We start from the raw sequence: 24,708 nt of genomic DNA, 5'->3' as shown, positions 1-24,708 counted from the left end.
TGTTGCTACACACAAGTTTATTGTCATCCCTTTCTTTGCCAGAACTACATACAGTATGAGCCAGGTTATGCAGGATGTTTGAAATTATAAGGAGAGAGTCAACATGCTCGCTAAGTACCCTCAAAGGTATTCCAAGTATCCTTTGGCTGCTTAAGTGAGGCCAGTCAAAAGCAGGTTCTGGCAGCTGAGTTGTCCTATGTTAAGCCCACGCCAGTCTGGGAACCACTTTAGGGTTGGTTCTTTCTTACTGCTATAGAAGGAGAAGCTGAAGCCATCTTTCTAAAAGCCTAACTGAGAATGAAAGATCATTCTGCTCTGAAAATAAAAGCCTATCATTTCCTATTAACTGAAACATCTGTTTTGGTTGCTAGAATCATGATTTGTATTGAGGGACTATTTCAAATGTTGAGCTCTAAACATTTCCAATTGGTATAGTCCTAGATACTAATGTAGTAAAATTGTCACTGCAATGGAGTGCAGAGAAAGAAAAGCTTTTACATTAATGCTGATTCCTCCAGTTTCTGTGACTGATACTACTGAGCTTATAATGGCATGCATAGATAAATTTTTCTTTTGACTGGAAAATAACAAACAACTTAACCGACCGAATTTACAGCTTACTAACTAAATTTGAAGTACAATACTCTAAATTGCTTGCTCAATATTCTTGGCTTTTAAGGGTATTTGGTTTAGCACGTTAAGCCCCAAAACAAAACTGAACAGGATTATCAAAAGTAGTTCATTTATTTTTGAGTTTTATCAGGACTAAATATTGAAGTAGAAACAAAGCTAGCAAAAGAGGTGAGTGACAGTATAAAATGTGAAATCAGCCTTACCCACTGCACCCGATGACTTTGTTGTACAGATAGGACGGCAAGCCTTTCAGATGAATGTTGTTATCCACGTACACATATTGTAGTTCTCGAGATCGACCTAAATCTGGATTAGAAAGAAAAGTGCTATAATTCCTATAAATATACACCAATATAATGTGAAACATAAAATTTAATACATAATATTAGAATAATTCAAATTTCTACTCTGGAAGAAAAAAATGTTGCAGATTTAACTAGGTGTGAAATTATCTCAGCTGTAATATGAGATTCTACATCAGAAAACATGACTATTGAAAAATTACTCAACCCACCTGAACCTTGAGCATTTAAGCTGTAAAATGAGTACTGGGAATGGAATATTATTAGATTTCCTTCCCACATAAAAATTCTATGACTTTTAATAAACAAATTCTATTTATTTATTAAGTTTGTTATAGGTTGTTTATTTAGTTTCATTTTTCTCCATAGGAAAAAGTGTTACACAAACTAAGTTGGCAGGTCAGCCTACTGTGTCTCACCTCCCCTGGGCAGAAAGATGGGAGGAGGGGTAAAGGAGGGCTAGGGATCAATCTGATCCTGGCTGGGCTGGGCCTCACGAGCCAGGTGGATCTAGGAAGGGATGTAACTGCCCGTGGCTGCAGGGGGAGGAAGAAGCAAAGGGAACCCCAAATCCCAGTCCTCAGTGAGGTGTGAGGTACAGATGGATGGACAAGACCTGCAGGCCAGGAAGCCGGGATAGGAATGGGTTTGTACCAGGAATGGGAAGAGGTGAGAAAGGGAGCCCAAAGAGAATAATCTGCAATAGGAACAAGTATGCCAGAAAGAGGGAGAATCCAGAAGTTTCGCAGAAGTAGCCGGACAAGGGGGGAGCAAAGACTGGAGGAGGATTCAGTCAGGAAACAAAGCACAAAGTACTGAAGGTGATCTCTGGCCATCACAGGCAGCAGAGACACTTCCAAGTGCCGAGGTCATCCCTTCCTGTCTACTGTGTGCCCAAGATTGTTCGACCAGCTTTCCTTTCCACTCCTATCACTCACAGGGTAGAGCTATTTGTCTTCATCGTTACAGAGGCACAGAACAGAATCCTCAGTAGCCTTGCCAAACCTCTGCCTCCTGAAGTAAGAACATAATCTTTGAAAAGTTTTCAATCTCTGAAAAGTTTCAAACTATAATTCTGCTTGTGAAAATAGGAAATAGGCTGAAGGAGCTCTCTTTTTCCCCTGTCCTTCTACAGTTAGGAAAGACAAAGGCCCAGATAGCAAAATTAAGTGGTTCTTAAGCATATTTACATTTCAAAACAAAACCCATTTACCCATTAAGGACCTTTTAGGCACTATGGTAGGCCTTGGGGATTCAGATATGAATATGATATTGAGGACGGACATGAAAAATGATTACTGTAATACAATATGATCACTGCTATTAGAGAGGCTTGTATAAAGTCTCTCTGTTTCACAGATGGGTTCTGGACAATTTGTTACATTAAGTGGGAGGGGGATAATATAAGATTGAGGTAAGGAAGGGTTTGTCATGGAAATGGGTAGGAAAAGGTGAACATTACCTCCTCTTTTCCCTTACAAGTCCTATCACAGTATTCTTGCCCAGGAATAGCACAGGGGCAAGTTACAAAAAGAGGAACCAAAATTGGCAGCACTGGGAACAGGCAACAAAAGCACTGGGAAGTGGCAACTCTTAGGGAGAAAAAAAAATTACTTGCCTACTAGCTAGAGATGCCCTTTCCCAGCGTGGTGGTTTTAATATATCTAACAAACAGAATAGGCAGAACTGCTGTGTGATTTTGTGATTTCAGAGTAAGTCACAAAAGGCATTGTGGCTTCCTCTTTGCTCTCCCTTGGATCGCTTGTTCAGGAAGACAACTCCCTTGTCACGGGAGCCCTCCAGCAGCTTTATTGGAGAGGAAATGAGACCGCCAGCCAACAGCTATGTGAGTAAACCATCTTGGAAGCAGCTCCCCCAAGCCCCAGGTCAAGTCTTCAGATTACTACAGCCCCAAGACTATGTAAATATCCTGTTCCTTCTCAAAGTTTTTCCCATTAATTTTAGCATTCATCAATGGGTCTTGTTTGCAACAATTATTACACAGTATTCATTTAGTGGTGATTTTCGATTACCATTTTTCTGTCTACATTTATTAACTGGAATTCTTCTGTAAGGAAGAGCCATCTCTTCTCCCCCATTTATTTATTTGATTTTTATAACAGTATGGATTCATGGATATTTATTTTATTGTAAGGACTAAAAACCCAATACCATTATCGTTCATTGTGGTGGTTAAAATGTTCCAGTTTTGGCAATTAGGAACACTTAAAATTGGTCCTTATGTTCTTTCACAAGTTTTCATCCTTTTTTGAGTATCACCATACTTTCCAGCACCACAAGACAGTCCCAGCTCAGCTTGTATTTTCCCTGCTGTAGCCCTGAAATCAATTACTTCTCCAAGGAGCCTTAATTCCTTTTAATAGGGTATGGTGTTTAGAAACCGAGATCTGAGTGCTAGGTGTGCTCATTACTATGGGAATGACATTGCTTCTAGGATCCCTAAGTAGAAAGATCTACAAAACATATGTAAGTATACTAACCCATGTATACATATACAACTATATTGTTGGAAATGTACCTTCAGCATAGATTCCTAGGAGTGGACTTGTTAGGTCAAAAGGTAAATACATGTGTAGATGTGTAGATTCTTTGGCATTTCCCTCCAGAGGAGTTACACCAATTTGCATTCCCTTCATCAATGTATGAGAGCATTGGTTTTCCCACAGTTTCACCAAATTTTAAAACATGTTGTCTTATTTAAAAATTTCTGTCATTCTGAATTTGTATTTCTCTAATTATTAGTGTGAACATTTTTCAATGTGTCTGAGGGCCATTTTTACATAGTTTCTTTTTTGTGAATTGTCTGTTCATATCTTATGTGTCTGTTCTTTCACTTATTAGCCATGTGACCAGAGCCTCAGTTTGCACATATGTTAAATGGCATAATAGTGCCTAACCCCTCAACTTTACCAAGTTGTTAAAACTGAATGTGAAAGTAATCTGTAAAATTTAAATCACTATACAGTTTTTTTAAGCATAAGAATACATAATTACCACAATAATATGTACTGCTACTTTAGTAAACATGTATAAACTTCTCTACTGGTATAAAAGGCTACAAATTTATAAAACATAGATGGAAAAAATATACATAGAAATATCAGAATCTACTTGCAATGAAAGAGCCCTCAAAATTACATTAAAAATTCCTATTTTATATTTTTTCACTACTTCTCTGACTGTATACAAATCCTTTCATCACATATAGAAATCTGCAGACTTTAAAGGCATATAGAAATGTTTGGAATTTTTAAAAAATTGAAACTACACTGATAAAATATAAATGAGCTCTGGTCTCAGATATGACTGTCAGAGCCTGCAGGGGTTTCAGGGAAAGATTCTTTACTTGAGTTTATGCAGTGGTAAGGAGTATAGGATACTAATTAATGGAGCAGGAACACACTCTCAGAGTCAGAGAACTTGGGTTTGAATCTTCATTCTCCTATTTACTAAATGTGTGTCCTTAGTTTCCTCATCTGTATAAAGAGAAAAATAATGCTGTCCCTTAATTTTAGTGAAAACTACTAACAAAGTTCATAAATTATCAAGCAGAATTCTTGGCATACAGCCTTCTCCAGTATATGGCAGTTGTTATTATTCTCATTATTAGTGACACATTTGGAAGTGTGGCCTACAGTAGAAGGCCAATTAAGAGAGAATTCTCTTTGGCATGCAGCAAAAGGTACTCTTTTCTATACTTTAACTGCACAGAAAAGAGTTGGAGGCAACAGCCTCTAGAAACAGTGATTCATCTCCCTGAGCCAAGGACACAAAATGGGACATGACAGAGGAAACACCTCTCTCCTCTAATATACACAAAAGAGCTTGTGCAAATTAAATGAGGCTACATGCAAAGATCATAATACAAAGTTAAATAAAATTTGGCACTTGCTACTTCTTATATGGTTTAGTCCTCTTTCCTATCCTAGTTTTATAGGAAAAAAATGAAGAGTTGATGATTTTAAAATGCTATTTGGTTTAGACCTTATCTCAGGTTTTCAATATTCCAAAGACTTCTGTTTATACCTCCTGACCAATTTGTGTGGGGAGTATAATTTTTTATATATGTCCATAATGGAATGAACTATTTTCTACTGAAGCTGAAAGAAAACACGAATCAGCTGTGTTCAAATCTATTATACATTAGCCAGTATATTATCACACAGACATGAGTATTTAATACAAACATTTAAACTTTGCAAATAACACAATCTCAAATAGAGTAAGAAAAAGCAGTACTGAAATTACAAGATGTAGTGGGCTTTGGAGTCAGACCTCTGAAACCTGGCTTTCCAATTCAAATGCTCCAAGCCTGTTACCTCCTCTGTGAAATGAAGATAATAATACCTATGTCATGAGTTTGTTATAAAGATTCATCAATGTATATAATGTCAAGCTTGGTCCCTTGCATAATAGTGGTACTCAATACATCTTAGTCTTTTATCTCTCTCTCCTGAATATAAAGTGAAGATCACAAAACAGAGTGTAGGATTCTAAAGAGAACCAGGCAACCCTTGCTTTAGCTGACACAGCACAGCCTGCTGGCAAGGCTAAGACAACTAAACACCCAGCAAGGTCACAGGCTACACAGGCACGGCTGTGAGAGTGTGCTCTTGCCAAAAAGCCGTCAGCTGGCAAAACCCCAAGCACAAAGGAACGGCATTTTTAATCATAATGAGGCTGAAATATAAGTATTTTCTGCATGAAAAAGCTTTGAGCTATTTCTTCTATTCTTAAAAAAGAAAATCTTCACTCAATAATTAACTTTGGAAGAGACCGTTAATCTACTAGCTAATAAGCTGGTTTGTTTCTTCCTTCTCTTAATTTCAACGGACCAATAGTTTTCAATAAATATATCATGCAGTAATATTTTTTTAAGTTCCTGTGCAAAAATTGCTCAGTATGTGAACTATGTAAAGCAAGGAAGTTGTCCATCTGCAAAGATGCTAAAGCAACAAAGAACTTTTTCATGTGGCTTTTTAAAGTGGTGTACTGTGTCTAAAATGTTTCCCTTTTTTTTCTTCCAGACTCATAGATCAAAGTATTGTTACTTAAAAATTAGCAAAAGCTAACAGTCCTGCATAAACTCCAATTCTCTCTCTCTCTCTCTCTCTCTCCCTCCTTAAACTTCAAGGCCCCGGCATATGCAGTCCACATGGCTGAAGATGGAACAAAAACCTCCTGTGTGTTGAGGCTATTGCTCTTTTAACTGTAACTGTAAAAGCAAGCACAGAATGACAGCATGCGCCAGACCAAATAGGATGTTTACTGCACACTAACCAGCATGAAACTCATTTATTTTATCAAAAGGTGAATGATGTATTCTCTTCAACAAAATGATGGGGCAATAGAAACCACACATGAAAGCAATAGACCAAAACAGGTTGTTTGGAATGCTCTATCAATGTAATTCCAATTATTGTGGTTCAATAAATCAGATAGATTATTAGTCACAATTACATTTTTAATTACTATAAAAACTGGGTTTCTTCACAATGAATTCAGGGTAATTTACAGTGTATTCCAAAATTATCTTTAAAACTAATTAAATTACCTACGTGATGCATTTGACAAAGAGAACTTTTTGACTACTTATTCAGAATAATGAATTTTTTAGAGTGCTAGTTTCTCTAAATACACACATACACACACACACACACACACACACTCCATTAAATCTTTTACATAATCATATTCTTTCTGATCTATTCTACTTTTTTAAAAAAAATATCTTTATTGGAGTATAATTGCTTTACAATGGTGTGTTAGTTTCTGCTTTATAACAAAGTGAATCAGTTATACATATACATATGTCCCCATATCTGTTCCCTTTTGCGTCTCCCTGATCTATTCAACTTTTACCAAATAAGATTTCACAGTGAATTTAATAAGATACTTTACACACAGTAGATCATCAACTGTTAAATTAAAATAAATTGATTTTAATGAATTTGAATGACTGAAGGCTTCCTCTGCAGTTGGTTTAAATATTCAAGCATTAGCATCTCTACTTGTGTTGCACAGTCAAGTAATAAAGAAATTATTATAAGCAATGGGCAAGACACTGTGCTAGATGCTTAGGGTATAAGACACAAGCTGTCCCAACCCTTTCTTACAGTCTAGTCAAACAATAAAAGTTTATATTGATTGTGTGCTTATGTAGTATTTAGGAGTGATAGAAGTGTTTTAAATCTTATTTAATTCTCACAAAAGTGCTATGAAGTAGGTATTAATATTACCCCATTACTGAGACTTAGACAAATTAAATAGCTTTTCTAAGCTCAAGACCATACAGCTATTAAATGGTAGAGCTGGAACTTAAAAGCATGCCTGCCTGCTTCACCATGACGTTAGTTAGGCAGCCTCCCTTAACAGATCATTTCCATATAAGCAGGGCACTCCCACATAACGTAGGAAGTGACACTACCTAGCAGGCTGCATGGGTGCAGTGGGCACCTGAGGACGGGCATGCCCAAGCATCCAGGTGTGATGTCAGGAGACACTGACAAGGAGATAAATATGAACAAAATATCCCTTTGCTTCTGTTAAAAGATGAGATAAGTGATGGGGTAGTTCTGACTTACAGGTTTAGGGCAGCAGTTGCAAGAAATACGAAGAATTCCTTCAGAGAAGATGCTAGAGAAGGAGCCTTCACGCTGACTGTCCCGCACAGGCTTGGGCATTACAGCAGCACATCTTCTAGGCTAGGGCAGCCAGCACGGAGAGCAAAACATCTTCACTCTGCATCTTACCTTCAGCTCTTGCTCAGCTGGACTGGGACCTGTCCTCCCTCTCCCCAAATTTAAGAACTTGGCTGAAAACTAAGACTGACAGAAACTCCAGATTCTTGCTTTAAAGTTAACTGACAACATCTTCCAGACTTTGCTTGTACTGTACATTCTTGCCACTATTTAGAAAACCAAATTAACAAAAACTTTGCTGGCAAAGATTCTGCTCATGAATCTAGCCCTCACACTACTTATTTTTGTTTCACATCTGTACCTTTTTAAGAATAAGCAGCAATTCTTTTTTTAAATTGGTATCTGAGGAAAACAGGGTTCACTTTTTCATATTAATCACTGCCTACTCCAAAATCCTATTCCAAAACTTAGAGAAAAATATACATTTGTCCCTTTAAAGTTCACCTACTCTAGGTGAACTTTTCTCTTCATATATTAGCATAGTAAAGTCAATGTCTGCCCACACTGTAGAAGCCATATTAAATAATCCTGTTAATGCCCTAAGAAAACCTTAAGGCAAGAGTAAAGGCCTGATATGATAAAAAATAAATAAATAAAGCAGAGGGGATCATTAAGACAGTGGAAAAAGTCAGATGAGTAAGCAGCACCAGGACAAAAAATTTTTGTTATAAATACTTGCAAAAAGGTAGAGCTCAAAAAGGAGGACTGAACATCCATTTTCTTGAACAAATACACATTGCAGAGTTATAACTTTGCTCCTGAAATAGGGTCATATAAACTTTAGTTAACAGAATACTTCTCTCTCATTTCTTCCCACTACTAGTTTTTGAACCTTGTTTTCGAGCCTTTCTCTTCTCCTTTTTCATTATGCCTTTGATTAGAGACCTGCCCAAAAGTCTCTACAGAACACGATTTTAATGGCATGTTTGGGTCCTTCCTTGGAAAGCAGAAGATACCTTCTACTCAAAAATAAGACTGGGGCTTCCCTGGTGGCGCAGTGGTTGAGAATCTGCCTGCCAATTCAGGGGACACGGGTTCGAGCCCTGGTCTGGGAAGATCCCACATGCCGTGGAGCAACTAGGCCCGTGAGCCACAATTACTGAGCCTGCGCGTCTGGAGCCTGTGCTCCGCAACAAGAGAGGCCGCGATAGTGAGAGGCCCGCGCACCGCGATGAAGAGTGGCCCCCACTTGCCGCAACTAGAGAAAGCCCTCGCACAGAAACGAAGACCCAACACAGCCATAAATAAATGAATAAATAAATAAATAAATAAAAAATAAGACTGATTCCAACCTCTGGGACTTCTGGTCTGAACCAGAAGAAACTTTTTAGCACTGAAACATATTTAAGGCTACAAACTTTGCAAACTATTCCCATTAAACAATGACCTCAAGGCAGTACTTCTTCAAGTACTTCAAATACATTCCATGGTTCAGTAAAGTACAGTTTACATGCATCTCTAAGTCTGAGATTAAGGAATTATTAATTGGTTTCCATCTGGTTTCCATCCTGGAGTTGAAGTTCTAATAGCTTCACTTTGTGGACTTAAATATTTCCTTACAAAACAGTAAACAGCAATTCTTTCCCTGACCTTCTAAGCAGATACAGAGAAAGCAGGAAAGAGAAGTAATAGAAAAAACAAGTGTAGTTAAAAACTTGTGTCTTTTATATGCCATTTGCAACAAAAGAAGAGATTTCAGAATGGGTTTTGAAAATGCCTACAAGCTACTTTCTAAAACTGCACCAATACTTGGAATAAACTTTTCTTTTTTTCCCTACACAATGCATCCAGCTCCTACAAAGGAAAAACGACTAGAGCTACTACAAAAAATTGGAGTGATCTCCTGTTATGTGATAAAGGGCCAGTTTTACATCTCTATCAAAGTTACAGGGTATAACCCACAGCAATAAAGGAGCTGTCATTTCACTCATAGCACACGTCCTTGGCACACAGAATAACTTCTCCTGAGAAAATAAATACTTCACTACTAGAATGTCCAAGAAACAACAACTCTGGGACTGATTAGAAACATAAATAATTACCCATTAGTAGGAAGCTGTTTTCTTGCTAACTTTGGGGTTTACTACATGGTAGTTTACACACCAGGATACTCCGTAAATCTCAATGTCATTTGTTCTTAGTTAAGAATTCATTCACTGTTTTCTAAATTAACACTCAAAAATTCCACCTGCCACCGTGGGTGCAACTTTTGTTTTCTTAAACTACAGAAGTTCCTGACATTGAGTTTAGCTGACACGGCACTTCCTGGGGGCGAACTAAAAAATGCTCTTCCATAGTCAGTCCGTACATGGGCAACATCACAGTACTTGTATCTATTATTCAACATTAAGTAAGTTGTAAACATTACTGAATAATGGCTTATTAATTATGCAAGAGAAACCAGTAAACCTAGTAAAAAAGCCTTACAGGAAAAAACCCTTTTCTTTGTATTTTCCTAAATTTTCAGAAGCCCAGAGGTGAGTCAGATCTTTATGAGGTATTTAGTCAACAGAGCTATATTGAATCAACAACAAATATTCATGTTTCAAGGCCTCTATTAAATCTCATAGCATGAGGCTCAAGTGATTAATTTCCCCTCCTCCTCACTGACAGCAGTGGGAACAGAGCTTCTGTGTGTAGACTGATCTGTCATTCAGCTGTCATGGTATAGTTATAGCAGGAACATCCTCCTTTCCTGATAGAACTTTTCATCTTAAAAAGAACACAATCCACGAGTGTTAATGATTTTGATAGTATCACAAGTGATTTAAGTCATCCTTACTATAGCTTCTGTAGTCGCTTTTTGAAGAGGCTGTAATCTGACATTCCTTTAAAAAGCCCCATAAAAAACTGCTTTTCTCCTAAGTCAAAGTTCTTTGGCAAGAAACTGAATTCAGTGAGTAGCTCCCCAAAATAAGACTCCTACCTCCAATCAGAGGCAGCGATACTAAAGCACCCATTTCATAAACACTCAAGTTCTACATTAGAATCATGGTTAAACATAGGAGCCTTCTATTTGAAAACTGTAGTTATGTGTATGTGTATACACACTGTATCTTCTAACTACGGTAAAGAGGCATCCCTATATGCTAAGTTTCCAGGAACAGTTCAGTTCTCTGAGGAAAGGCAGTGCCAGCAGCTGCCTGCTTCATTTGACTCTGTCCTGCATAGTTCTTAGCATTAGACGGCTTTGCTGTATCAGAAAGGAGTTCAAGGAAGGGTTTCAAGTACACAAACTCCATGGAAGGACAGCTATGGACTTAATTATTTTCTTCCTAAAGACTTAACTGAATTCCCTTTCCAAATCCACCTTCAATGGTGTCAAAAACAAAAATCAAAAACCAAAATGAGACTGAGAAGATTGCTGATATTTCTGTCAGCTTCAATTTCCTCATCTTCATAGATTATGCTGGCTCTGCTCTTCTGAAGCCCTCTTTGGGCAACCTCATACTGTGGCTCTCTGGTTGTCCCACCCATTTCTTTACAAAGATCATCCAACCCAACAATATAGAAAGGCCACCAGTGCTTGTCTTGGCCCCCTGGCCCTTTACTCATGCTGTTCTCTGAGACCAGGGCAGAGCATTGCTTCAGGCAGCCTGTTTCTTTCTCACTGGATGATCTTCATCACCATCCTCTTGCCTGTATGTCTTTCTAAAGTAGAGTAAAGCCTGCCCACAGGCCTGTGTCCTGTCAGGGCTGTGAGCCTTGTGAGTTGAGATAGCACCCAGGGGAGTGTGGAAGCTGCTTCCACATCTTGGGCTGTACACGGTCTCAGGTTTGAGAGTTATGGTGACCTTGAATGTTGGGAGGGACCCTCCTCAGAACTCAGTGCAGACCCTCTTGCCTCTCTTTGATAACATATTAACAGGTTCACCAAGGAAAACCTCCTCTATCACAGAGGCAAGGCTTTGTGGGTGACAAGAAACCTGGAGGTAGAAACTAACTTGGTAGGCTCTCCTTACCACTGAACACTGAGCGCTGAAGAAGGGATGGCCACTTCTGTAGCCACAGCAGCACTCACCACAGCGCATAGAGAAGATGCCCCAGTACGTAAGTGAAAGCAGAAAGCAGCCGGGCAAAGTGCAATGAACTCTATCCTCCACCCCACAGCCATTTCTGTCACTTTGCACTTGCCACTGCCACTCAGGTCATCTGCTGCTGTAACCACTCAGCAGGACACACAATGTCACTCCTTGGCACCCCAACCGTTAACAGTGGTCAGCCGCCTACTGGAATGGCTTCCCTCTCTTCTCCCAACACCACTGCCACCACAGCACGTGCTCGGCTGTGTCACTGGTGAAACAGCAGGTAGGAATGACTAGAAATTGACCAGGGGGATGAGGAACCACGGCTGGAGTGGATAAAAAACAGCTATTTTATTCAACTTGAAAATAACTCTAAAGTAAGCAGGATAAACATTGTTATTTCTGGTTTACAGACAAGGAAAATGAAGCTCAGAGAGGTTTTGGTGATTTACTCCAGGTACTGCTCTACAAAGTGGTGGAGCTAATCTAGAACCTGTATCTTTAGATTTGTAACTTGATGCTTGTCCACTATAATTGTTCTACAACCTGTGGTTTATGCAGCAGGTATATTTATTTTCTAATATCAATTTATATTCAATAATTTTCTCACTTGAAAAAAAACTCTGATTTCTTAGAAATGTAGGTTACTTCTGAAATGGTTTTACTTTATTTTCTTAATTTTTAAAAAGAATTTAATTATATTTATAGAAAAGTAATCTTAAATTGGATAATTATTTATTATTACTCAAATTGATGTTCATGTCTCTCAGGATTTTCAAGTTTTCTTAAAGAGGTTTTTAATTGAAAATAATATGTACACTGTATTATGGTAGAAAATATTTCCTTTTAGGGGCTAGTAAATTATTCACTTCATTGCCCTGAGAGATAAATTACTCATTATAAAAAATGCTTTTATGGATAAGATTATATGATGCTTATTCTAACAGTTTAGGGTTCTGTGGGCCTTCAAATTTTAATTTTTTTTTAAATGGCAGTTTTGTTTCTTACAAGTTAACAAAATAAGTCAATTCTCAGTAAAAATAAATATATTGTTTATTAAAGGCCTATGTTCTTTAACATATCAAAATGCGCCAGCTACAGAGATTTACAGTGCACAGTATGTTATTTATTAGCCAGGGCGACATTTCTAGCTCAGCAGGCAGTTCAAAAGTCTTTAAAATTTTCTAGTCTGGTTATCTGGCAATACTAATCATTAGGATACTCAATAAAAATTTTTCTACATAGAAGTCAACATGTAAGCAGATATATTTGTACAGTAGCTATTCTTTCATATTGCTCAATACCTCTTGTCAATTTTATCATTTTATATATATAAAATATACGTATATAATACATATACGTATATTTTAATTCCTTTCTCTGAGTAAATCATCTCAAATCTCATATATTTTGTCTCTCAACAAACTTTTAGCACAAATTTTTTAAAATATGAAATCCTTAACAGAAATAAACTTTTTAAACTGGGAATGATGCTTTGTTCACTGCAAAAATGGATTTAGAGAAGCATCTTCAAGATAAACAGAATGAAGGAAACTAACTAATCCTTCCTAGTTAAGGAAACAAAGACTTTCCATCTTGTTCTTTCGCTGTTTTGCTTTACCACATAAACATGATTACTTACCAAGCGGCAAAAATGCAAGACGGTTTCCAGCCATGGAGAGCTCATTGAGGCTGGGCAGCTGGCAGAGATGGCGCGGCACACACCATAGACGATTTCGGTCCACAGTGAGGTACTGCAGAGAAAGGCACAGGTGAAGCCTCTCGGGTAAAGTTAGCAAACGATTGGTAGAAATGTCTAGTGTCTGCAGCTCCTTCAAATCGCCAACCTCTACAACCAAAATCAAGATAAATTGCATCCTGATTAAATGAATTAATTAAATAAATTAAATAAAATGAATCAACACTGTAACAGTTCAACCAAATAAAATTAGTAGCTGCAAATATTTCCATAGACATTAATACTGAAGTGCAGGATTTAGGTCCAGTATGCAAATAATCCAACTTAAGTAGGTGTCTTTAAATTAGTCTGCCAGAATTTTTTTAAAAGGGGAAAAGTGCTGGCATTGGAGAAAGGAGAAACACAAAGTGATGAATCTGAGCCAAAAGTCTGTTACTATGGCTTCTGCTTCCCGATGAATCAAAAGTTGTTGCAAATGTGAAAGAAGAACAATTACAGTCACTTCATGGTACCTGGTTCTTGCTACTTTTGTGGTTTTTACCTTCTATCTAAGTAGACAGTAGGAGACTTAAAAATATAAATTATAGTATGCCAGTAAGTGCACCTTGTTCATGTGAACTAGTAGAAAATTTCTGGACTAAGAATGAGGATGGTTTTTGAAATTTTCACCACAGTTAAGATTATAATAATAAAAATGAAATTATTGTAAGGTAATATTTTTAGATATTGTCTAGCCATGTGGTTCCTCTTTTAAAACCCAAAATCCTATGAAGATTTACTTTAATTCCACCTGAATGAAATCCTTCCATTTACTCCAATATTCCTTCATTATTGGTATCTATATTTGTAATCTATTCCATGGTGAGTACAATTATGTCCCTGTCATACACCAAATCACCACTTCTGAAAGGGGGGGAAGTTCTTTATAAGGTATTCTGTCCTTCTCAGGGAAGACCACCAGGAAGCACTCAGAGCAGAGGAGGTTCTGCTAACCAGTCCCTAGGGGAAGGACATTACTCTGTCCAGGACAGCACACTGCACTCGAGGCGCTACAGGGAGCACCGTGCAGGACAAGTCTGCTTCTCTCGTATCATGGAACTTCCGTATTGAAGACCACTGTAATGCCACCTCTCACTCTCCAACCTGACCCTGTTCAACAAGTTGTTCCTCTCAGGTTAAGGATTCTCATGATACCCCCCTTTTGAATGCACCCCACTGGGCACATTCCAGTTTGTTCAGGACTTGGATTAGTATGGGCAATGTCTTCTCTATTGGAGAGAAAATCTTCTGCCTCTTGGATGTCCAGTTACACAGATTAGCTTTTCTTATTGGCAAACAGCTTGGCAAACTATGGCTCACAGGCAAAATGTGGTCCGTGGCCCACTTTTGTACTGCACGCAAGCTAAGACTGGTTATTTTTAAGTGTGGTAAAACCCAACAACAACGATAAGAAAAAAAAAAAAATATATATATATATATATACACACGCACACACATATGACAGAGACCATATGTGGCCTGCAAAGCCTAAAAACATTTAGTATCTAACCATTTACAAAAAAAAGTTTGCTGGTCTTTGTTATACACTTACACTTAACAGGAGCGTTTTTAATAACTATTTTTGATAAAAGTAATACGAGTGCAAAAATACATTAATTTCTAGTTATTTTACTAATATATAGAAGAGATTTGTGCTAGGAAGTTCACACTTTATTTTCTAATTTCCCCAATACTACACAAATACATATTTGAAGACAGGAGATAGGATTCAATGAACAGTCTGTGACTCCCAATGGGAGTTTTGTCTGTTTTCACCTAACTGATGCACATAGGGGTCAATTTCACTCTTGGCTCCATTAGCTCAGTATTTCCTCTAGCTAAGTCTGTCTGCCTATCTATTTCAGATTGCTTCTGATGGGGCGCGTGGGGGTGAGGGAGTTGACAGAAGAACATGTTTTAGAATTGAAGAAAAAGAAAAAGAAACAAGAAATCTTCCTGACCTCACTTTATGAAGTTATTAGGGGAGTGAAATGGGACATAAATGCAACGAATCAGCTTACACACCACAGAGCCAGGTGCTGAGAGAAGAATGAGACAAGGTCTCTGCCACTGAGAATCACATTACATATAAAAAACATTGTGATAGGAGCTCAGGAAAAGAAGAGTTAGATGAAGGGTTGGAGAAGCTTTTGCAAAATTTATTGAAGGAAATGAGAACTCGAATAGGTCAAAAAGAAAATGGATATAGCATTTCAAGCGAGGCATGGGGATGGGGTTGAAAGCATGAGGAAAGGAATGCAAGTGAAAAAATAAATACAACATGCACAATGGACTATTTGAGACCCGACAAGTACCAAAGATACCAATGGGAAAAAAGCAGAAAATAAGTTCAATACAGAGGGCTTGGTGGAGACGTGGATGATAATGAATACTGGGTAGAGAAGTTTGGACTTATCACAGTGAGAACATAACACTTCCTGAAGATTCTCAAAGGATGAAAGGACTCTTGGTAAATACGCAGAAAGCAATGACATGGAAAGAGATTGTAGGCTGGGAAAACAAGTAGACAGTTGATGAGAACAGAGGCAGTGTGACAGAGCATACAGGTAAATTCCAGAGATATTTTAAGAAAAGCAGAGAGTATGCTTGGTTGGAAATGGAAAAAGGTGAAACAGGAAAAAGTCAAAGATAATTTTCAAGTTTCTAGACTATTATACTCTAAGTATGGTGATGCCAATGCTAAAAACTTAATCTTTCTGTAGAAAAAAAATTTTAATTATACCAATACTTCTGAATTGCAGTACCTATAAGCCACCTACTTAAAGGAATTTGAAAAATCCATCAAAAATCACATGGGAGTAAAGCAAAATAAACTATTTTCATCATTATTTCAAAAATAGTTAACTGTGTAAAACAGTGTTTTGACATGGCTGCAAAAACTACTAAGGCTTGCAACTGTCCACCATTTTGATTCAGCATTGCCTTACTGTACTGTGAAATGGGGAAACAACATGTGATTATGAATTTAAATTTTCTATAATTTGACTATTTACTTCTAACAGATCAATATTCACACGCTGTTTTAACAGATATGCATACATTTTCAGATATTAAAATTATAACACTTTTGACAAAAGAAAAGAACACATACTGTCAGTATCAAAGGTCAAAGTACTAAGGAATGGGAAGAGGAAACAGGAGCTGACATTTCTTATTTCCTATATGTGATGAATAAGACTTAAACATGCAGGACTGCATATATTAAATGAACAAATGTAACAAAAGGACATTTTTGTCTAAGTAGCTTAATATATAGGCCTTTTCATCTGTTAGAAAAAACCTGAGCTAATTATAATACTACTCCAATTACAATACTGAGTAAAATACTATATATAATATAGTTGGAAAATTAACGATTTTGTCATCCTATGAAAGTATTTGGGAAAGAGAGAGAAATAAAATTAAATAGCTTCTCAGGTGGAGTGAATTAAACATAATTTTCATGACCATTTTAAAACAGGCCACAAATATAAGACCATACATGGCATCTTTATTCTAACAAAATTAAAAAATATACTTATTAAGCTCAGCTAATGGGAAGCACATTTTTAGAAAACAACAGAGTCAAACAAACTTAATCTAAGATTCTAACTTAAACACAAGAGACAGGAAATAAACCTGGGGTAGCAATATATCATGCAGGAATAAAGAAACAGAGTCCAAAGTGTGAGCTCAAGTTAAAAACTGGAAAACTATCAGCCAAACATAAATCTAGCAAATTTGGTCAAGTTCAGAACCTACACTGAGGCCAGGACAACAGGATACTCTTAAATACTCTGCTGCTCTTCCTTCATTCCTGAAGATCCAAGTACCCTGCTTATATCATTTCCACCAGCCTGAAGAAATTTTATTTCTTTTAGAGTAGGTATGCTGGCAACAAATTCTCTTAGTTTCCCTGGGAATGTCTTTATATCATTGTAATTCCTAGAAATTGTTTTCACTAGATACATAATTCAGGGTTGACCATTCTTTACTTTCAGTACTTTTAGATGGTGTTCCACTGTCTTCCAGCCACCATGGTGTCTGAGGAGAAATTCACAATTATTTGAATCATTATTTCTTTAGGTGCTCTCAAGAATTGTTCTTTATCTTTAGTCATTAGCAGACTGATTACGATGTATCTGTAAATGGCTTTCTTTGAACTTATCCTATTTGGAGTCTGCTGACCTTTTTAAATTTGTAAATTTATGTCTTTCACCAAATTTTTGAAGTTTTAGACATTATGTCTTCAAATTTAAGAATTATTATATCTGGGTAAATATAACAAACTATCACTTTTCTCCTTTTAAGTTACGCATAACTGCTGAAAGCATTTCAATATATGGTGTACTACTTATAAGTGTAACAGAAAGGTCAGTGGGGTAATGTAAAAGGAGTTCCAAAGCAGATTTTGAAAGATCTGTATAATGTAATCCCTAAAGCAATAACTAAAAATAAGATAAATACTGAAAAAAACATAAACCCAAAGAGCCAATAAATGAATTAAAACAGAATACAAAACATATATTCAAATAATACCAAAAAAGGCAGGGAAAAGGGAACAAAGAAAGAAAACCAGATGTTACAAACAGACAACTAATAATAAAATGGCAGGCCTAAATCTAACAAGATCAATAATAACATTAAAAGCAAATAGTCTGAGAATACCAATTAAAAGAGATGACCAGACTGGACTTAAAAACAAGACCTTACTATATTCTATCTAAAAGGAATCCATTTAAAATATAAATACATAGATAGATAAAACATAAATTAATACAAACATATGCCATGCAAACAATGACCCCCCCCCCGCAAAAGCTGGAACTTCCAGTATGATGGATTGAGGAGGACGCCAAATCCTCTGCTGAAAAAGCAACTATAAAAATTACACAAAATTATCGAAAGCAACCATTTCAGTACTCTGGAAACTGACCTATGCTTTTCAACAAATAGAGAAGAGCTTACTCATGAAAAACTACTGCACTTCAGATGAGAAGAACAGAAATCTGTGGCATGCTTCCTTGGGGTGGCTCCTATTCCCCCATCCAGCTTGGCTAGGACAATAGTTCTAATACGGCAGGGCAGGCTGCAAAGAACCAACAGCTTCACTGACGGAGTGGGCTGACTTGGAACAAAAGTCAGGGAGTTGATTTGGAACAAAAGGTGAAAAACCCGTACCCAGTACTGTTGTCAGTAGTAATTAGTAATCTTGGTCACAAGCAAACATGAAAGACCAATGATTTTTATGAGGCTGAGGGGTTCCTGGTTGGGGAAAGCAATGGAATGGGCAGATAAGCCAGAACTGCAACAAGGAAGAATGGGATATAAAGCAGTCAGAAAGTATTTGATAGACTCTCCACATATCCCAGGCTGACAGGAGGTGGTGAGCAAGCACAAGGGAGATCACAGAGGGCTCCAGCTACTTACATATCCCAGGACTACACGGAACTTGCACACATGCACAGAGGAGAAAAGAGAGGGTCCAACAGAAAATAATAGCTCGGGTAAACTTGAAAACTGCCTAAACATTAAATGTGTTTCTGAATCCACACATAGATCCACTGGCAGAGGACAGGAGCCTTACTAGCTTAAGGTGTTCAACCACTAAGTTATACAGACACAGGGCCAAATCATAGAAAGCTAGGCTTAAAAATTAAAACAAAAATAATAACAACAAAAAAACATGAAACAGAGACATCAGTCACTGTGGGGGAAATGAATTTCATGTTTTTAGTCCAGACAAATTACTAAGATAAATAAATAAGATAGCAACAATCTTTAGGTAGGAAAAAATAATCAGGATCCAGAGTTGCTAAAATATATCATTTAAAATGTACAGTTTTAAAAAAAATTATAAGACATACAATAAAACAGGAAAGGGTAACCCATGTTCAGGAAAAAATGAGTAAATAGAAACTGATTCTAAGTGGACCCAGATGTTGGATTTAGCAGACAATGACAGCAGCTATAATAAAAAGCAGCTATAATAAATATGTTGAAAGAACTAAAAGAATAAGTTTAAAGACTTGGTGGAAATTATGATGACAATGACTCGAAAAACAGAAAACTTATTCTCAATAAAGAGATAAGAAAACAGAAATTTGGGAGTTGAAAAGTACAAGTGAAAAGAAAAATTCACTAGACAGCCTCAACAGTAGATCCAAATAGGCAAACAAGAAATCAGTGATAAACAGGTAACAAAAATTATCCAAATAGAAACCAGCCAAAAAGACTGAAGTAAAGTGACCAGGGTTAGAGATCTGTGGGACAAAACCAACTGCACAAACATATGTGTGACAGGATTCCCATAAAAAGAAAAGGAGAATGAAGAAGAAAAAACTATTAGAAAAAATAGTGGCCATAAATTCCAAATTTTGATGAAAAATATTACTCTAAAGATCCAAGAGACTCCATAAATACCAAGGAGGATAAACACAAAAGAGATCCACACTTATACTCATCATAAACGGTGAAAGACCAGAAAATCTTGAAAACAGCAAGAGAATAATTACTTACTATGTTTAGGGGAACAATACACACACGGCAAGAAGATCCACTCTCTCTACTCAAGTTTCTAGCAAATGCAATAAGGCAAAACAAATAAACTAACAAGAAATATCAAGACTGGAAAAGAAGTAAAAGTTTCTTTATTCACAGATGACATGCTCCTTAGTAGAAAATACTAAGCAATTAATAACAATTATCAGAACTAATAAACACTTTTAACAAGGTTGCAGGATACAAGATCAATATTTTTAAAATCAATTGTATTTCTGTATACCAAGGCAAACAATCCAAAAATTAAATTAAGAAAATAATTCCAGGACTTCGCTGGTGGTGCACTGGTTAAGAATCCACCTGCCAATGCAGGGGACATGGGTTTGATCCCTGGTCCGGTAAGATCCCACATGCTGCGGAGCAACTAAGCCCGTGCACCACAACTACTGAGCCTGCACTCTAGAGCCCATGAGCCACATCTACTGAGCCCGCGGGCCACAACTACTGAAGCCCACGCACCCTAACGCCTGCGTGCCGCAACTAATGAAACCCGCGCACCTAGAGCCCGTGCTCCGCAACAAGAGAAGCCACTGCAATGAGAAGCCTGTGCACAACAATGAAGAGTAGCCCCTGCTCGCCACAACTAGAGAAAGTCTGCACACAGCAATGAAGACCCAACGCAGCCAAAATAAATAAATAAATAAAAGACAAAATAATTCCATTAACAACATCACCAAAAAAGAAAATACTTGGGAATAAACTTATCTGCTGAAAGCTACAAAATACTGTTGAGAGACAAAATATCTGCTGAAAGCTACAAAATATTGCTGAAAGAATATCTAAATAAATGAACAGTCAGTTCATGTTTATGGACTTGAAGACTTAACACTGGTTAAGACAGCTTGCTCTCCAAACTGCTATAACACAATCCTTATCAAAATCCCAAGAGGCTTTTTTAAGTAGAAATTAACAAGCTGATTTTAAAATTTATATTTGATGCTGCAGAGGGTGTGGAGAAAAGGGAACCCTCTTGCACTGTTGGTGGGAATGTAAATTGGTACAGCCACTATGGAGAACAGTATGGAGGTTCCTTAAAAAACTAAAAATAGAACTACCATATGACCCAGCAATCCCACTACTGGGCATATACCCTGAGAAAACCATAATTCAAAAAGAGTCATGTACCATAATGTTCATTGCAGCTCTATTTACAATAGCCAGGACATAGAAGCAACCTAAGTGTCCATTGACAGAGGAATGGATAAAGAACATGTGGCACATATATACAATGGAATATTACTCAGCCATAAAAAGAAACGAAATGGAGTTATTTGTAGTGAGGTGGATGGACCTAGAGTCTGTCATACAGAGTGAAGTAAGTCAGAAAGAGAAAAACAAATACCGTATGCTAACACATATATATGGAACCTTAAAAAAAAAAATGGTTCTGAAGAAGCTAGGGACAGGACAGGAATAAAGACACAGACGTAGAGAATGGACTTGAGGACACGGGGAGGGGGAAGGGTAAGCTGGGACGAAGTGAGAGAGTGGCACGGACATATACACACTACCAAATGTAAAACAGATAGCTAGTGGGAAGCAGCTGCATAGCACAGGGAGATCAGCTCGGTGCTTTGTGACCACCTAGAGGGGTGGGATAGGGAGGATGGGAGGGAGGCGCAAGAGGGAGGAGATATGGGAACATATGTATATGTATAACTGATTCACTTTGTATAAAGCAGAAACTAACACACCATTGTAAAGCAATTATACTCCAATAAAGATGTTAAAAAAAAATAAAATTTATATTTGAAATGCAAAGGCCCTAGAATAGCCAAAACAATTTTGAAAAAGAAAAATAATTACACTTCAGTGAATGAACAAACTTTACCATGTCCATATAATGAAATACTACTCAGTAACAAAAGGAAATAACATATACATAACAACACGGTTGAATCTCAAATGCATTATGCTAAGTGAAAGAAGCCAAATTCAAAGGGTACTTATGTATGGTTCCATTTATATGATATTCTGGAAAAGGCAAAACTATACAAGTAGAAAATAGAATATTGGTTTCAGGGCCTGGCAGGGTGCATGAAGGCTGTCATAAGGGGCATAAAGGAATCATGGGGGCTGCTGGAACTCTTCTATATTTGATTGTGATGGTGATTACGTAACTCAAAGGGTGAATTTTCCTGTATATTAAAATAAAAAATAAAAACAGTAACACAAAAATTATTTTTAAAAAAATTCTTTCTAAAAGCTAAAAATATTTCCATTAAATATAATATATAAATTAAACATGTATATTTAAAAATTCCATATACTGATCATCTGAACATTGTCAGAATAATTATTCTTAGCATAAATTCATATAATTTAATCAGTTCTTAGCTGTTTTTATTTCTAACAATGTGTTACCTCCATTTTTTGAAGTCTTTTTTTCAGTATGGTATTATGTTTCTTTTTAATAAAATTGTTTACAATTCATTTTATTAACAATTAGTTTACTAACACCTTCAAAAATATTTATTGCTATGCCATCTTGAAATTAATGTAGTATTACTGATGTAAAGTTACAACGCATTCTTTTTGGAATACAAGGGGAATCCTACTCTTTTCAGCTGGTCTCCAGGTCACCACACCAATTCTCAGGGAGTAAACATCAGTTTGGACACTTTATTTCTTTAGTGTGCCCAGAATAATCCTAACTTCAGTTGTTTGCACTGTTTACTTTCATGCTAAATATACAATACCTTAACTTTTCAGCTACTTATAGAGTATCCTGAAAATGATTTCATTACTGCCACACAATAAGTACTTAGACTAAGCATAAAAATAACATTAGAGTGCCAATTTCAAACAAAAAAACAGTAAGTCTCCTTTAAATCATCATTCTCTGCTGATGCATACTGACCTCACCTAAAATTTAAATGGGAATGGGAGGGAAGCCACCTACTCCATGCCAAGCCAGTGACCACAGAGTCAATAACAAGGCTTGATACTTTCAAGCACTGGCTTTTTCTGGTACCCCTAAAAACATCTCTAATTTGAGATCCAAAGCACACTGGGTTAGGGAGAGCATACAGAGAAATAAAAGACAATACTTCAATGCCAGCCAAACTCCATTCTATATACAGTAAGTGTCCCTCTCTAGATTCATTCTCTTTCTGTTGATTGGGCTGTGAAACGTACATATTCTGGCATGTAGAAATAGGTTCAAACCATCAGCTGTGCAACTTTGGGTTATTTACTCAAATATTTAGATCATTGGTTTGATGTTAATTTAAAAATCATCTGTAAAAAAAAGAGATGGAATAGCACATACCTCAAGTGATTAGATGAAATATTTCACGTAATTCAATAGTACATGGCAGAAAATCAATATTTATTTCTATTTTTTCAGCTCACCATACTACATAATATTCTAAATGTAAAATCTGAATATAAATATCTTTTTGTAAACAGCTTTTGGCTGAAAAAGCTTTCTGCAGGAAAGAGTTCTCTGCAGGAGACACCCCTTTGTCTTGTCATTAACCTTAAACCAAGCACCCCCATGCTCTACACATCTCTGGCCCTAGCACACCTTTCAAATCTTTTGATCACACAATACTTTGCCTAACTTGTTGGTTCTTTCCGAAGATCAAAGAAGCAGAAATGCAGAATAAGTAATTAACAGATGACCAGATCTATTAAACAAAAAAAAGTATATAATAAACCATCTTATTTTATGGATGATATTTTTTGAACTGGGTAATGACCAAATCTGGGAACAGTACTATAACTTGGCATTTCCTCTACAGGTAGAGACAAATAGAGAACAAAGGCTGTTGAGTGCCCTGTGACAGGCCATACTGCAAAATATGTATCAAATCTGTCTTCTTGGGCTTCCCTGGTGGCGCAGTGGTTGAGAATCTGCCTGCCAATGCAGGGGACACGGGTTCGAGCCCTGGTCTGGGAAGATCCCACATGCCGCAGAGCAACTAGGCCCGTGAGCCACAACTACTGAGCCTGCACTCTGGAGCCTGTGCTCTGCAACAAGAGAGGCCGCGATAGTGAGAGGCCCGCACACCGCGATGAAGAGTGGCCCCCACTTGCCGCAACTAGAGAAAGCCCTCGCACAGAAACGAAGACCCAACACAGCCATAAATAAATAAATAAATAAATAAAATTTAAAAAAAAAAATCTGTCTTCTTTCTGCCTCCACTGTTACCACACTGAGCCCAGCACCACTATTCTCTCTTGCCTGAACTCACCAAATTGCCTCCTAAACTGGTCTTCTTACTTCCAGGCCCCCTCCAATCCATTTTATACACAGAAGCTAAAGTGATACTAAGACATAGATCACATTCCTTCCCTGTGCCAAACTCTGCTCTGGCTTCCCACTGTACATGAATAAACTCTTAAACACCATCTTATTAGCAAACAAGGCCCCCCAATCAGTCCTGGCATGCCTCTCATCCACCTCACTACAATCCAATTACCCTGCCTTTCTTTCTGGCCTGAGAAAGTGTCAAGCAACTTCGTCCCCCAGAGCCTTTGAATCTGCTGTTTTCTCTGCCAGGAATGTTCTTTGCCTAACTCCTCAAACTGTGAGCTCATTCTTGTTTTTCAGAATTTCACTATCACAATTCTCACAATGACCTTCCCAGACTTTCTAATTAAATAGGACCCCTCTTTCTCAATTGTAGCTATTTCCTTCCCTGCATTTAATGCAATCTTTATTTTGTTTATTAATTTTTAAAAAACCATAGTCTGTGCCTCCCACTAGAAAATAAATGTCA

At 37.2% G+C, this 24,708-nt stretch overlaps 1 protein-coding gene across 2 annotated transcripts in view; it reads right to left on the bottom strand.

Moving 5' to 3' along the window:
- LRRC28 (leucine rich repeat containing 28) overlaps positions 1–24,708 on the bottom strand; it is a 186,026-nt gene that overhangs the window by 41,166 nt on the left and 120,152 nt on the right. For both annotated transcript variants that reach the window (XM_007191132.2, XM_007191134.2), the window contains 2 exons: positions 13,325–13,531; positions 837–939 (listed from right to left, as the gene is read on the bottom strand). In XM_007191132.2, the coding sequence (XP_007191194.1) occupies positions 837–939; positions 13,325–13,531 (310 nt within the window). The remainder of the gene's footprint in view (positions 1–836; positions 940–13,324; positions 13,532–24,708) is intronic.

Source organism: Balaenoptera acutorostrata, chromosome 3, assembly GCF_949987535.1.
Source record: "Balaenoptera acutorostrata chromosome 3, mBalAcu1.1, whole genome shotgun sequence".
Lineage (NCBI taxonomy): Eukaryota > Metazoa > Chordata > Mammalia > Artiodactyla > Balaenopteridae > Balaenoptera > Balaenoptera acutorostrata.
Note: the sequence above shows the minus strand (reverse complement) of the source record. Positions and strands in the feature narration are given on the sequence as shown.